This window comes from Alexandromys fortis, unplaced genomic scaffold (assembly GCF_014885135.2).
Source record: "Alexandromys fortis isolate MF-2015 unplaced genomic scaffold, M_Fortis_MF-2015_v1.1 scaffold_24, whole genome shotgun sequence".
NCBI classification, from domain to species: domain Eukaryota; kingdom Metazoa; phylum Chordata; class Mammalia; order Rodentia; family Cricetidae; genus Alexandromys; species Alexandromys fortis.
The window spans coordinates 15665371-15681165 of NW_026067906.1; the positions used below are offsets into that span (position 1 = coordinate 15665371).

The 15795-nt window shown below is 39.4% G+C and overlaps 1 protein-coding gene across 1 annotated transcript in view; it reads left to right on the plus strand.

The window, feature by feature from the left end:
- Ptprr (protein tyrosine phosphatase receptor type R) overlaps positions 1 to 15795 on the plus strand; it is a 242383-nt gene that overhangs the window by 120574 nt on the left and 106014 nt on the right. Inside the window, exons 3-4 of the mRNA XM_050135577.1 lie at positions 12856 to 12969; positions 14459 to 14614. Of these exons, the coding sequence (XP_049991534.1) occupies positions 12856 to 12969; positions 14459 to 14614 (270 nt within the window). The remainder of the gene's footprint in view (positions 1 to 12855; positions 12970 to 14458; positions 14615 to 15795) is intronic.

The following is a 15795-nucleotide window of genomic DNA, read 5'->3' on the forward strand; positions in this document are numbered from 1 at the left end:
ATACAAATGGAAGTCGGATACATCACAACATTCGGTCAGTTTCCAATCCGGTAAGAGAATCCATCGGATGGGTAAAGGGCGGTCTGGGTCATGCCGTGAGGTCGGGAGCACAAACATTGGGATTTCTGTCAGTGGCTGTTTAAGTGAGTCAGCAGAGAGAGACCCTTTTTGGTTCTCAGAGAAGCATATCTAGCCTTTAAGTCTGAGATAAAAAAGAAAAAAACTCTATGAAGTTATTCAGTGTGTCTTTGCAGCATTGACTTACCATCCTCTGGAGTTTCGTGCAAAACCAACAACCACCTCCAAAGAACGGGATGACAAATGCACCCATTTGAACACAACCCGAGAGTTTGATAGAGTAAGAGAAGCAGACATTCTCTTCGTTTTGTTCAGTGTACTTACCACACTGACATTTGGGGAAAGATGGCCGCATTTATGATAATTAGAAAATGAAGAAGGGGTTACAGTGAGCTGAGCTAGGAAATCTAGACATTTTTACAGGCAGACTTCACTAAAATGCCAGTCAGTATCTTCTTTTGTGATCTGGTCAGGGGACTGGTGAATGAATGTTTTTTATATGAAATGCCCTGGCCTAGTTCTCAGCTGGGAGCAGAAGCTTCCCTGTTTTCCTTCAGCGAACCAAGAACCTTGGCTTTCAATCTTCGTAGCATTCACAATAATTTTGGCTCTAATTAAAATTTATCTATGATTTCATTAGTTAATCTGCATAGAAGGCAATATTCTCAGATAAAGAGACTCTCACAAAATGTTTGTACAGATTTGTCTCAAAATATATTTATTGAATTCCCACTGTGTTCTAGAGTCTGGGCATACAGAGATGAAAAATGAGAATCTAGTTTGAATGTTCAAAATAGTATTAGTGTCTCTGGTATTGATACAAAGTAATGGACAATTTTGATTTTATCTGTGGTCCTTAAGAATAAATAACAATGTCAAAAATAATGTAGTTGGTATTTCCATCCATCGTTATAATAAAATTGGATTAACTTCCTGTTTGATCCAATATTGCAGAGAATAATCACCCAGGATAGCCCAGATAAATCATTTGACTCAAGAAATCAAGCTCCATTTCCTATAAAATACAGGGCTGCCAGATCTTTTTTTTTTTTTTTTTTTTGAGTGGATCTCTAGTAGGAAACACGAGCAGATAATAAAGTCAAATGAGGGCCAAAATTTCAAAGTAGCATTTGAGGTTCAGCAGGCAGATTTTAGAGAAAGGGAAAAGAAGGGAGTTTTCAATGATTTTCTTTTAATGTCTATCATACACACACACATTTTATATATAGGCTAAATGTATTATATATAATATTAAATATATGTTAACATGTTTAATATGAAGAGGGTTAGGTTTAGCAGCCAGATTTTAGACTAAGGATAAAGAAGGGAGTTTTCAATGATTTTCTTTTAGTGTCTACCATATACACAGTTACACACAAATTTATGTATGTATGTATATATGTATATATACATCACAGAAATAAATATATATTTAATATGCAGAGGGTTTATTATCTATTTAAACTTTTACTTACTAGATAGTAAAGCTCCAAAGGCTTTTTAATTTCCGATACCAAAATACCTTCCCCTACAGAGTCCACAATCTTCAACTTATTTTTTAAATTATCCCCATGAATCACTCTGTTAATAATTAATATTGATTTGTACAGTATAAGATTGGCCACTTCTATATTTAGTTGTAATAAGGAAGAACATGTTATGTATAGCCTCTTTGTCCTTTTGATCAATTCATTTCCTTCTCTGGGACACTTTAATAATTAAGTCACAGGTAGAGCAATCCTAAGAAACATCACAGCCTCAGCCCTACTAACAGGGAAAGAAAGAGCTCCACCGTAAGGATTGAGATGTACCAAGATGAAATTGGCAGAGTCATGCTGCGGATAAAAGCTTTGTTGCAGACAACAACAGCCAGAATCTTGCTTTTCTAGAAATGAGATGTCTCTCCAAGTGCAAATCACAGAAATAACACAGTGTGGGAAAATTACGTGATTATTATTATTATTTTTATTATTTTATTATTATCATGTTGCTGTCTCCATGGGCATACTAAACTTACCCCACACTCCTTCTTTATTCACTTTAAGTTACACAGAAAATTGTTAATGCCCACTGTGACAGGAAATCCTGTGAATCAGGATTACCGAGGATGGTCAACCATAACATTTTTAGTTGCATCGCAAAAACACATGCCAATAGCCCACACTTCATCTTTATCGTGTTTCTTGGAGAATCATGTAGCTCACCAGATGAAGGAAAGCAAAGCCCTCTGACTCTCACTGAAGTGAAACATGAACTCCTCCATGGTGGGAATTGAGAGGAAAGAAACGTGTGACATCCACCCACGCAGGGTTAGACTCCAAGTCACTCAGATGTGGTTTCACAGATTGTGTGTGATCTCCTGCCCTTTTGTGGCTCAACTTTTATATGTGATCACTTTCAAGTCTGGAAATAATAACCCCCTGTTGCCTGAGTACCCGAGCGTTAAAAAGAAAAAAGGAGAGATAGGCATCTGACTCTTTTACTAATGTCAAAAAAAAAGCACCAATGGCCAGTGTAAATTAATAATTTCTTCATTTTAATAAGAAGATATCTATATATTTTGTGGCTTAAAACAACCTCGGTTTCTGACTAGAAAGCAAGTTCTCTGGAATATTTAAGGCCTATATCTCGTCTTCACTCATGTTGGAGGTTGAGGTAGGAAGTCTTATTTGTCCTTTCAGGCTCTCTCTGTGAGTGAGGTGGTCAGAGCAGTGATAGTTAGAGATTTGTCATTTTTTGTTGTTGTTGTTCAGTTGTTTGCTGCTTTGTCTTTTAGCTACTGTCAGAGTTTTGGTGGTTGGTTGGTTGGTTGGTTAGAACTGAGTCTCACTACGTGGCACTAGCTGGCCTGAAATTTGCTATGTAGATCGGGTTAGCCTTGAACTCACAGAGATTCTTCATTACTGGGACTAAAACCGTGTGCCACCACACCTGTCAAGTTTTATTATCATGAGGAGGTTCACCCTAGAAACCTAAATGTGTCTGACCTTGTTTTCCCAACAAGATTTGTCTGTACACTGTTTTCCTGCCTGGACCCAGTTTGAGCCGCTTTCAGCTCACACTTTGACTGCCATCTTCTGCCCCCAGAGTGAGAAATGCTGAAGGAACAAGAGAAGCAAAAACAACCCAAGGGAGATTGAAAGAGAACACAAGGAATAACAATAGGTGAAAATAACAATACGGAGGAGGAAACATAGTCAGGGAGATGAAAGCAGAAACTTCTGTTGACTGAAACTTCAATAATGAGACTTGAAAGTCTGTTGAAGCAAGTAACTTGCTCTTACATTCACTGACTGTATGCAGGATAAATTTAATCATGGTTAAGTCACCGCTTTTCTTCAAGTTTGAGTTTTGTATTAAGCCTCTATCTCTCGCGTGCTCACTCTCACCGTGTGTGTGTGTGTAACTTTCTATAAGTTTAGATAAATACAAAATCACAAAGCACAAAGACAGACATATCATAAGAATATGCGGTATAAATTCTCTAATTTATACAAGCTCTTTCTCCCCCAGTGAATATGTACACAAGAAGGTCAAGATTCTCATCACTTCATGATTTTGAAAAAATAATTTATTATTATGATAAAGTCTACTATAATTATATAAATTTAGATCTCAGGGAAATGTATACAAAAGGGCTAACTAGTAGATTGAAGAAATCTTTAGAGGCAAAAGAATAAGGCTTATCACAGGACAAGATGGGTGAAAGAGGGCACTAATTAAGAGGTAAAATTAAAGCAGAGGAGAGAGATTAATGAAATAAAGAGAAAACTAGGTTATACAGGGCTTTCCAGATGAATCAGCTAAGGGATTCTAACCTAAGTTGCTAAATTTGGATGCTTTCTTATTGGCATTTAATTTGCAGTGGGAGAAAAAGACGCAAGACGAATATAAATTTAAACCAACAACTAAAAAGACTCTTCCATACCCTACTGAACTAGTTGAAGAATAAAGAGAGATGGAGAGGCCAGAGTCAGCAGACCTTCTTAAAGCCTGATATTCTGACTCACATATAAAACAAAATACATAATTTTGTGGCAATGAAATAATTTGAGTATTGTGTTTTCCTCTTTTCTGATTGCCTGATTGACTTTCGGGTAAAACTCCTTGATAGATGTGAAAATCAATCAGAATAAAGTGGCTCAACACAATCAGGCCACTTCCTGCCCTGATGGTATTAATTGTTCTAGTCAATAAGCTTTGGGCCTCCATTTGAGCAGGGAAGTCACTACTCCATTTCTCTTTGTTCTGAATATCCAGAGAAGAAGCTCATTGAAAGAATTGTTTTCAGTGTTAATATACAATAAATTCATATTGGTAAAAGCTCAGTCTACCGAGGATCTGTCATCTGCCAGTTCTAGCCATTTTGCTCCCTAAATTTTTATGTGTTTCCAGCATTTTAAAAGTTATTCTCATAAGAAAGAGTGCGTGTATCACCCCCATTTGATACATAAACTCCCAGGGAGTTTGCGTTCAATAGAAATCACCCATTCCAGTTTGACCCCAAATCTTTCTCATCCTCCTGTGTTCCTAACTATAATTTATTGATGCAGAAAACTTATTTGGTATTTGCTTACCTACCTGCAGCTTCTAAACATGCAAGCATAATAATTTGTTAAATTATCCTGTCATTACAGCAATTTCCAAAGCAGATGGGACAAAAGCTTCAAAATGTGTAAACACAAAAGTCAAGAGAATCCTGCCCTATGTCTTACCTTTAACAAAGAAGAAATTTATGTCTGTCTTCTCACTCACTACTGATCATTTCCTGCATCATAATTTGTGTTAACTAAATAGCCAAGATTTACTTTCTTTTGATGTGTGTGTGTGTGTGTGTGTGTCTGCCTATGTGGAGGGTGTGTGCATGTGATTACCCATGCTCGCAAAAGCCAAGGAATGGTGGATTTTCTGTAGCTGTCATCAATTCTGCATATTTTCTAAAGTCCATATTTCTCATCTGAGCAGAACCCGACTAGAGCAGAGTCCTGTTTTCCATCACCCTTCCTAAGCCTACCACATAAATTACCCTCTTTCACTCAGTAACAGCACAGTGTTGATTATGATGGTTCTTATTCTTTAGCTGCACAAAGATTTATTCAATGCCTACTATGTGCCTGGTAATGGGGGAGATGTCAGAGAACCAGATAGACAAGTCCCCATATAATAGAGTTCTATTGAGAGAATGAAAACTAGTAAATACAACGTGTTGGTTAATGATAAATACCATCCAGAAATAGAATAACGTGGCAGAGACCAGCTACACTGGAAGGCTTCTCTATGGAAGTGGAATTTAGATAGAGAGCTGAAAGATCAGAAAGAGTTGCCACACACTAGTGTTGAAAAATCTTATAAGCAGCAGGCAAGTTAAGATCAAGGCCATACAGTCAAAATAGTTTGCTGAGGCCTTGTGAGGACAGAACGACCTGGATGGGGAATATTAGGAAAGAATCAGAGTCAACAGGGGCCAGACCAAGTAGGGCCTGAAGACCACATTGTGAATATAATTCCAAATATGATAGAAAGTCACTGGAGGATTGAAAGGGAGACAGAGACAGAAAGACAGAGACAGGCAGACTAAACTCATGGGTAAAATAAAGTATTTTAAGAGATATGCAAAAGGTAAAGAAACTTTCAGGAGAAGTTTTACACGTATGATCCCCTGTTTAGACAATGGAGAGAATCTTGCTCCTGTGTAGAAGCCAAGGTCCCACTCTTGAGGTGGTGTTCAGTTGAGCAGTTCACCTACCTAGAAAAATCCTAAAGACCAAGATGGCAGAAAACAAAAGATAAACCAAGCTCATCCCTAAATAGGACAGCTATCACAAGGCTAAGGGAACACGGAGGCAGAAAGAATATAAGAGCCAGAGGATGTGGGGGAAGGCTGTGAAATTCTGTCTTCTGGACAAGATATAGCTATGACCCTTGTGAACTCATAGATGTGATCACCCGCACAGGACAACAAAAATTCCAGGACAGATGAGGTAGGTGATGCTCAAGCCCCACCCCTTCTGTGGAGCCCCTACCTGGATAGTTTCTGAGGAGAGAAAATCATTCTTTTCTGAGAATGCGGTCCCGGACAGGATTCCTGCTCTCCAGTGCATGGCCCCACATCCAAGCACAGGGGGAGCAGTAACTTGATCTAGTGAGTCATTGAGTTGAGAGAGGTCATGTTGGAGGTATATGGCAGGAGTTGGGGGTGAGATATTAGGAATGTATATGACTATATTTCATCATATACCATGTGAGGTTCTCAAGAATAAATAAAATTGGAAAAGTTTAAAAGTTAATTAAAAAATACTTTAGAGAAAGTGAAGCTACATTAAAAAAAAAACAAAGAAAGGGAAAGGACGGAGAGAGCAGGATAGAAAAAAAAATGTCACCTGAATAGAAGTATGTAAACATCTAGCGAGGAGAATATATAAACAGTGTGGCTAGAAAGAAATACAGTACATATTGGCTCAATTGGTATTTGAATGTGAGACTAAAATATTTAGAAGCAAATCATCCACATGTCGCATAAGAAAGAATATTTCTGCAATTAAGTATAGAGTCTATAGATTTCAAAGGCATTCTGCTATATAGGAACTATCACACAAGGAAATAGTGTGAGAAAGTTGTGTGTCTGTGTGTGTGCTTAACTTTAGAGATAAAGGATCTTATGAGATTACAGACAGAAAAAGTAAGTTAACTGCTACAAGGCTAGCCTCAACTCAGGGTATATTTTACAGTAACTTTAATTGCCAGAAGGCACTGGAATAATAGCAGCAGCTTTCAAAGGCAAAAAATAAAAATAGAGATTGAATTAAGAATCCAATATCCAGGCAAGATGTCATTTGTTACTAAAAGCATCATAAACATAATTTCAAAGATAAAATGCCTCCAAAAGTATAGCACTCCTGAGCCTCACTAAAAAGTAACAGATACTTAAATCCAGCTATATAAAAGATACATTCAAATGAAGAGCACAGGAATTGTAGCATCCTTCTAAGAAAGGAACCGAGATTCCAAGGAGAGGGACCAGCCCTTTGCCAGCTAGGCATATGTGAATTGACTCTACGGGTGGGGGAGAGAATAGCCTGTTTACAAGCTTCAGGTGTGACTACAATGTATAGAGTGTAATGTATGTAATAGATAGGTGGGTGAGGTTAAGACGGGAAGAGCACTCAAGTTTGGTTAACCAGAGACCATTTAAAAACTGAGAGCTCTTATAAGTATTTTGACTATAACTGCAATTGACTGGACTAGCCTTTTGGACATATCATTATGGTTTTCATAATGGAAAATTAATTAGATGGGCCCAATAAGAAGGTTCACTGGGTAAAGGCACTTGCTACCAAGCCTGGTGACTTGAGTTGAATTTCGTGGAACACACAAATGGTAGGAAGAAAGAGCCAACTGAGGCCGAGTGTTCTTCTGACCTCTACACGCTTCCATGGCATGATTGGGCATGCACACACAAGCACACAGAGAGAGAGAGAGAGAGAGAGAGAGAGAGAGAGAGAGAGAGAGAGAGAGAGAGAGAGAGAGAGAGAGAGAGAAGGATGATGATGATGATGATGATGATGATGATGACAGATCTGAACTAAGACGATTAAAATATAAAATATAGACGAAGATAAAATGGTTGGTCATTCAGGAGAGACTGAGAAAGAACAGAGAGATGAGATATTATCTGACAACAGACAGTAGAATAGACACTGCCAATTCGCTGTCATAATAGCGAAAAATATGAAGTCAATCAAAAGGACTACCAAATATGAAACTTCACCATATAAAACATGTAAAGAGAAGACAATTTAGTTGTGGGTAGAGAGAGGAAGAAGTGACTGAGTGTCTTAATGTTGGGTTAGAAGCCCAGATGGAAATCTATGTAGCAAGGCACACAGCAGAGAAGAATAGGAATGTGGAATGCAGATGTGAACAGAAGCAAATGGTTAACAGAGAGCTGTAAGACAGGACTGAGTATCCCTACAAACGCTTCAAAGGAACTGAATCTCTCTACTCGGAGAACGTCAAAACACAATAGAAAAATTGTTCTGGAAATCACTTGCCAATACTAATCCTAACCAAATACAGGGGTTCAATGACTGAGAACAGAGTCAGGAATAAAGACTCACTGAGACCAAGAAGGGGGTGCTTAACAAAGTAGACTTCTTTGTGACTATGGGGAGACAGAGTTTCTCTCAAGGACTTTAGGGATTTAGCACCCAATTTTCCCTTATGTAATATGTTAGTTTCTGTTACTATAACACTTTGCAGTTTCAGCCCATGGTCAGTTGGCCTGTTGCTTTGGGGCCTTTGGCACGGTGGTATAGTATAAATTACTCAAAACCTGGAGACAGTAAGTAAGCAAAGAAAGAGAAGGGGCTAGAGCTTGGGGACTTCCTCCAAGGACGCGTCAGCTTGATCTAACTTCCTCCCGCTAGGCTCCACTTACTAAGGCTCAGGACCAGGTCACTACATCCTTAGCATATGGCCTCTGAGGGACATTTTAGATCCAAACTCATGAACATAGCAACTGTGTGAGTGACTGACTGCTATAAAATATCGTAACGTTCCCATTTAGAATTTTCATTTCTCCCTGAAACGGAAATCTTTACCATAGAAACAATCAAGTGGGTCTTAGAATTCAGACTAAAATATACCGTACACTATTTTATGGTAACTTTAAAATGAAGCTATAGCCTTATTATATGCCTTGGAAATGTCTGCTTTATCTCATTCAAACCTGTATGCCACAGCACAGAAGGAGCTTAAATGCTTCCAACACCTATTCACAAAGATGTAGGTGGCATATACCCATTATCTGCAGGAAGCCACGCTCCTCTTCTGCTGGAAATAAAATTGTCAATTGGTTAAGAATCCTTTCTTTTTTCCAAATTTGTACTCACATTCTGTCTGGCATGGATGAGGACCCCAAATACACATATATTTATTGAATCTATACTTTAGCATCACTTAGTTTATGGAGTAATCGTCAGAGGTCTGTGCATTCTCTGTGGAATCAATCCAAGTCTTTCAGACAAGCAGAGATCAGAGGCAAATTATTCAAATGTTTGCTGCAGCAAGCCAGAGGGTTCTAATTTCAGCTGATTACCTCTGTGCATATAGCTGGGTCATTCCAATTTCTGGTTCAAAGGCACAGCTTTTACCATCTTACAAAGTTGTTTTGTTGAGTGATTTTAATCTTGAGTTCCTATTTTACTTCCCATTTGAGACTTTAATACTGTTTCCACAGTGACAAGCCTCTGTTAATCATGGCCCTGGGAATTGAGCTCTCAAGAGTTTACACAACCCCCTTGTCTCTCAGTTCCCAGGGTTGATTGCAACTCCAAATCCTGCCCTTGGGGACCAGAGACAGTGCCTGCCTACTCAGCCTGCCTGAAAAACACAGTGGGCAAGCCAGAACTCAGTGGCTCCTCATCAGTGTTTCAGGGATGTTAGCTGAGACTTCTACCTTTAGTCACGTAGATAGCTGTCATATAGTCTCTGAGATCTAGCAACAGCTTCCATTTGCCATCAGTTTACACGGCAGGCTTTAGGAGGAAAGGAAGTCTTTGTTACTGGGTTTTCGTAGGTAGAAAAAGGAATTAAGCTTGAAACTATAGGCTAACTATAAACTGAAAACCACCACTGGTATCTAAATCCTGCTGGTCCTTGAAGGCTTAACTCAAGTTTTACTTTCTATATTAAATTGTTATTGACTTACAGGAAGCAGCTTTAAGCGATTAAAAACACAGTAAATGATATACAAACACATAACAGATCACTCCATGAGCTTTAAATGTTTTATTTTTCAAATTAAGTGTATATGCAGGTATCTGTGTCAGAGTATATACGAGCATGAGTGAAGTGCACAACAAGGCCAGAAGAAGCTAGCATCACAGGTGATTTGACTTGGATGCTGGGAACCAAACTTGGGTCTCTTGCAAAAGCAGTACACGCCTTTAACTGTTGAACCATCTCTGCAGCTGCCATTACATGATTTTCATGCCATAAAGAATCACTCTCTGAAAGAAGAGGGTCACATCTTATTAAGACAGAAGACACAAACCCCAAGTTCAGTGGAAAGTGTAGTGACAGGCTGTAGTGAACGCTCAAGGGAACAATGCTGTGGGATAATGCTTTGTATCCTGTAAAGATTTGTCACTCTCATTGATTTAATAAAACACTGATTGGCCAGTAGCCAGGCAGGAAGTCTAGGCAGGGCAACCAGACTAAGATAATTCTGTAAAGAGGAAAGGCAGAGAGTCGGTCACCAGCCAGATGCAGAGGAAATAGGATGGGAATGCCTTACTGAGAAAAGGTACCAAGGCATGTGTCTAAACATAGACAAGAACTATGGGTGAATTTAAGTTGTAAGAGCTAGTTAATAAACCTGAGCTAATAGGCCAAACAGTTTATGATTAATATAAGCCTGTATTTGTTTCTTTGGGAGTGAATGACTGCAGGGCAGGGCGAGACAGACTTTTGGCTATAGAAAATTCCTTTTTAATTGTGGCTGTGTTCTTCAACCTCTCCCTTCAGCCTACCCAGGTACTGACAGTACCTTTACCTACACTGAGATCAAGATTGCACACCACTTTTTAAGTTAAAGTGTTTCACTAATAGCTCTGTCTGACCATCCAATCAGTTCTCCAAGAGTAGTTCTTCTCAGGGGTGAACACCCAGGACTCAGCTGAACCTGCAGTTTGCATAGACTTATAGACAGAGAAACCAGCAAAAACATTGAGATCCTTAGTTAATTCCCTGGCTAAAACCTGGCAACTTCTTTTCTAAGAATTTCGACTTAGTCCTTATGTGTAGTTTAATTTTATCCCCCCCCTCCCGAGATCCTTATGTTGGAGTTCTAACTCCCTAATACCAAGGATATGAGTTTATTTAGAAGTATGGTCATTGCGAGTATAATTTATTAAAGTCATACTAGAGTAGGGAAAGTTCCTTATTCGACATGATCAGCCCTGATAGAAGGAGAAAACTGGACACAGCTACTTAAAGAGGGGAGAGACACAGAACAACCATGTGATGCTTCAGGCAAAAGCTAGCACTGCAGGACAAGCAATACCAAAAATTGCCCCCAAACAATGGAAACTAGAAGACAAGGAAGATTCTCCCTTGGAGACAAGTGAAGGAATATAAGGCTCTGCTCATACTTTGATCTAAACTTTTATCTCTGTAACCCCAAGACAACCTATTTCCGTTCTTCCGTAATAGATAGCATGAACACAAATGTACGAATATGTTGAAAGTGTTGCTGATGGTGTTGATACAGCTTTTCAGACCATTTCTGATGAAATTCTCCTTTTGCCTTCCCCAGAAGTGAGCGGATGTGTGTTACCAGGCGGAATCTTTTAGAGCCTCTGCTCTGCTTCAAGCCTCAATTCGCTCACCTCTGTAACAAGATAGAGGGCCCCCACCCCTATTCAGGCATTAAAATACCCTAAGGTAGAAATGCAGTCCGGAAAGTAGGTGAGCCTCCCACTTTGACTGGGACCCGTTACACCTGCTTATATTCCCAAACTGTTAATACCCCTGTTCCTGTCACATCGAGCACTTGGCCATTTCCAATCATTTAGCCTCACAAGGTTTGTATGTAGGGGATATATTACTTCCTAGCAGGCCCACAAATTCTCAAAGCAATGTCATTCCATCATTCCCTTTTTAAAGTCAGTTGAGAGAGTCCCCCCTTAAAGATTCCTTACCCTAGAGTAGATTAGAGATGCGAAGCAATCTTTTCAACAGACGGATGAGAAGAACCATCCAACACTTAGTTATACTAATCCACTCCTCTCAAAGCAATGAACTCAACAGTAATAGAATACAGGAAATGCGTAAGATTCGGTTTTCCTTTCTTAAAAGTACTTATCTTGAATCACCATGAGGCAGGTTTTTAAGATCTCTCTCTCTCTCTCTCTCTCTCTCTCTCTCTCTCTCTCTCTCTCTCTCTCTGTGTGTGTGTGTGTGTGTGTGTGTGTGTGTGCATGTTACTTTTGTGTAGGTGCCTAGGAAAGCCAGAGTGGGTGTGGGATCCCTTGGAGCTGGAGTTCTAGGTGGTTGTAAGCTGCTGATACAGATGCTGGGAACTGAAGTTGGGTCTTCTGGATAAGCCTGAAGTGCTTTCCTCTGCTGAACCAATTCTTCAAGCCTCATGGTCCAGTTTGGAAAACACTGCTGTCTTAGGCTATATTACTACTATCACAAGGTGGTTTGAAACCCTGGAACGTTTTACTGCTTAGACTTGTTAGGAGTGTTTTCCCAAGCGATGACTGAGCACAGTCTACCTTAGATCACATCATTAGTATCACCGGCTTCTCCACCAGAGTAAATACGTACTGCGCCTCAATTTGTTTGCCTGGCACTGGCAGCAGATTGCTATATACAGAAACTGCCAGCTCAAGCCTTGTGGAACTTACACAGCATCCTTCTCGGTGACTTCAGCTTAGAACAGGCTTGGCCACAGACTTCATTCTGTCATCTAAAAGAAGAGTGAAGTAGATTAAGCCATATTGCAATGGAAATCTTTTTAAAATGGCCATTTTACTGATGTTTTTAAATAACTAGATGAATTGTTTTATTGCATTATGTGCCGTGTTTTAACTAATACCATGTAAAATTTCACATAAAGTATGCCTATGATTTTATTTGTATCAATATTAGCACCCAAAATGTGAATTTACAAACACTCCCAAACTGTTGTAGCCAGTTATGAGTGATGAACTGACTGTTCAAAATACAATGGTCACTTGAGCTTGTATATTTTCTGTCTTTGTTTTCCAGACACTGCAAATGGATATAACCAAGCTGAACATAACCTTGCTTCGGATCTTCCGCCAAGGAGTAGCAGCAGCGTTGGGACTCTTACCCCAGCAAGTGCACATCAACCGTCTCATTGTAAGGAGCAAACCTTCCCATTCCCAGAATTCAAACTGGCTTTTCATCGTCAAAGTCTCCATGACTGATGAGTTACCATATTACCTATTGTTGTAGATAGAGTTTTATAGAAGCACGCCATGTTTGTTTGTTTATTTTGTTTTGGGTTTTTTTTTTTTTTTTTTTTTTTTTTTTTTTTTTTTTTTTTTTTTTTTTTTTTTTTTGTTTTTTGTTAATGGTGTTTTTTTTTTTTTTTTTTTTTTTTTTTTTTTTTTTGAGACAGGGTTTCTCTGTAGCTTTGGAGCCTGTCCTGAAACTTGCTCTGTAAACCAGAGCTGGCTTCAAACTCAGAGACCCGCCTGCCTCTGCCTCCCAAATGCTGGGATTGAAAACACACGCCACCACTGACCAGCGCTCGTTTTTTTTTTTTTTAGTAAGATTTATTTATTCTGTATACTATGTTCTGCCTGCATGTATGCCTCCCTGCCAGAAGAGGGCGGTAGATTTCATTACAGATGGTTGTGATTGCTGGAATTGAACTCCAGACCTCTCTGGAAGAGCAGCCAGTATTCTTAACCACTGAACCATCTCTCCAGTCCAGGATTTACCTAACTCATTTGACTTTAAACTATGTCTTTAAGCATAAGTATTCAGGAAGCATCTGAGAAATATATGTTAAGTCAGTACACACCTGTAATTCTAGCACTAAGGAGGCTGAGGCAAGAGGATGCAGACATCAGAGTCAGCCTATGTTAGCCAATGTAACTTACCATCAGGATACCTTCTGAAGTTAAGAACAGCTATATAGGGGCTGGAGAGATGGCTCAGTGGTTAAAAGCACTGTCTGCTCTTCCAGAGGTCCTGAGTTCAATTCCCAGCAACCACATGGTGGCTCCAAACCATCTGTAAAGAGATCTGGCGCCCTCCTCTGGCATGTGGGTATAAATGGAGGCAGAAAGTTGTATACATAATAATTAAATCTAAAAAAAAAAAAGTTGAAACCTAGAAGAGACAGATTAAAAATCATCAAACCATCCCTGATAGTTTAGGAATGTTACTCTTTTGAGGGTAATTCACATGGTTCCCATTAAAAGGAGGAAAGGGCTGGAAGGATGGCTCAGTGACCAGCACACTTACTGCACAAACANATGTGGGTATAAATGGAGGCAGAAAGTTGTATGCATAGTAAATAAATCTTTAAAAAATGTATTTAAAAAAAGAACATATATATATAATTAAATATATAATTAAAATTTGAGACCAACAATCTGTTATTATCTAGTGAAATATGAAATTTCACATTCTGAGTGATAACTAACCAAAGTCAGGCCATTCGAAAATTTTGTATTTCACACTGGCTACAGAAATTCTGTGAGCGACTAGTCAATTCACATCATTCTCTGCCATGACTTAATTCTCGAAACCTGACTTCAGTGTTTGTAAGGAACAGGTGCACATTTCCCCCACCGTTTTCTGGTTGTCTTTAACATACCCCAACGGTGTTCACCAGGAAAAAAAGCGCCAAGTCGAGTTGTTTGTATCTCCTGTGAACGGGAAACCGGGAGAGCCGCAAGCCCTGCAGGCTGAAGAAGTGCTGCGTTCACTTAACGTCGATGCTTTGCAGCAGAATTTACGGCAGTTTGGAATTACAGACATCTCCCCTGAGGTATGGCATTGCACGGAGAAGTTCATTTAAAAAAAAAAATCTACAGTTAGCAGGATTTGCTAATCCAACCCGTGAGGCTTTGAGACGAAAGCCCTAAGTTGCCTGTGGATTTTTTTTGTTTGTTTTTTCGAGCCTGTAGCTTTTAAACCAGCAATTTTCCTAAAGGTCAGAATCCAGTACACTTCACAGTTTCTGTGTTTTCCTTAAGCAAATTTACCTTTCATGGTAATGTTTCGTTATCTGATGCTGATTCTTGAAATCTGTGACCTTCTAATTATTTATTTTAATCAGCAGTAAACTGTCTACAAGAAAGATCAGTTAGATGGGTTTGTCATTTGCCCACCTGTGAAACTGATTTGCAAAACAAAATCTCCACTCTGGACTTTCTTCCTCAACAGGTGAACCCTTCATCATCATGTTTATTGGCAAAATGTCACAAAATACACATCCTACACACACCATGATTTGAAATTATGTGAAATATGTTTATATGCTTTTTCCTATGTGTAAAAACTCTGAATATTTTCTTCATGGTATTTTCTAAATTTGACACTTAAAAATGATTTCCCTGCCATCTCTTCTCTTTTCCCTCAGGAGTGGATAACTCCTCTGTCTCTCCTATCAAAATCAAATTCAACAGAATGACCAGCATTCCTAGTATGCTGGCTTTGAGGGAAAACAGTACACACAGAAAGTGGGGTGCAGAGAAATTAAGCAACTGTCTCAAAGTAATTCAAGAGTACAGTATAAACCAACACGCATCGTGTTAGGTCCTGGGTTCAAACCCCGGTACAGGAAGAAAGAGAAAGAAAAAGAAGGGGGAAAGAGGGAGGGAGGGAGGGAGGGAGGGAGGGAGGGAGGGAGGGAGGAAGGAAGGAAGGAAGGAAGGAAGGAAGGAAGGAAGGAAGGAAGGAAGGAAGGAAGGAGACACACAGGGGCAGACAAAGAGAATATGAACATCCAGACGAGGCATGGAAGTACCCCTGAGATGCCAGATACCAGCACTTGGAAAGGCAAAAGCAGGAGAATCGTGAGTTCAGAGTCAGATTGACCTACACAGAGAGTCCCTGACCAGCCTGAGCTACAGAGTGAAACACTCTAAGGAAGTCAAAATCAATCCCTATCCTATGCTGATTTTATTCCTCTTTCCAGTAAGCCCCACCGCCTTTCATTGCAGCTGA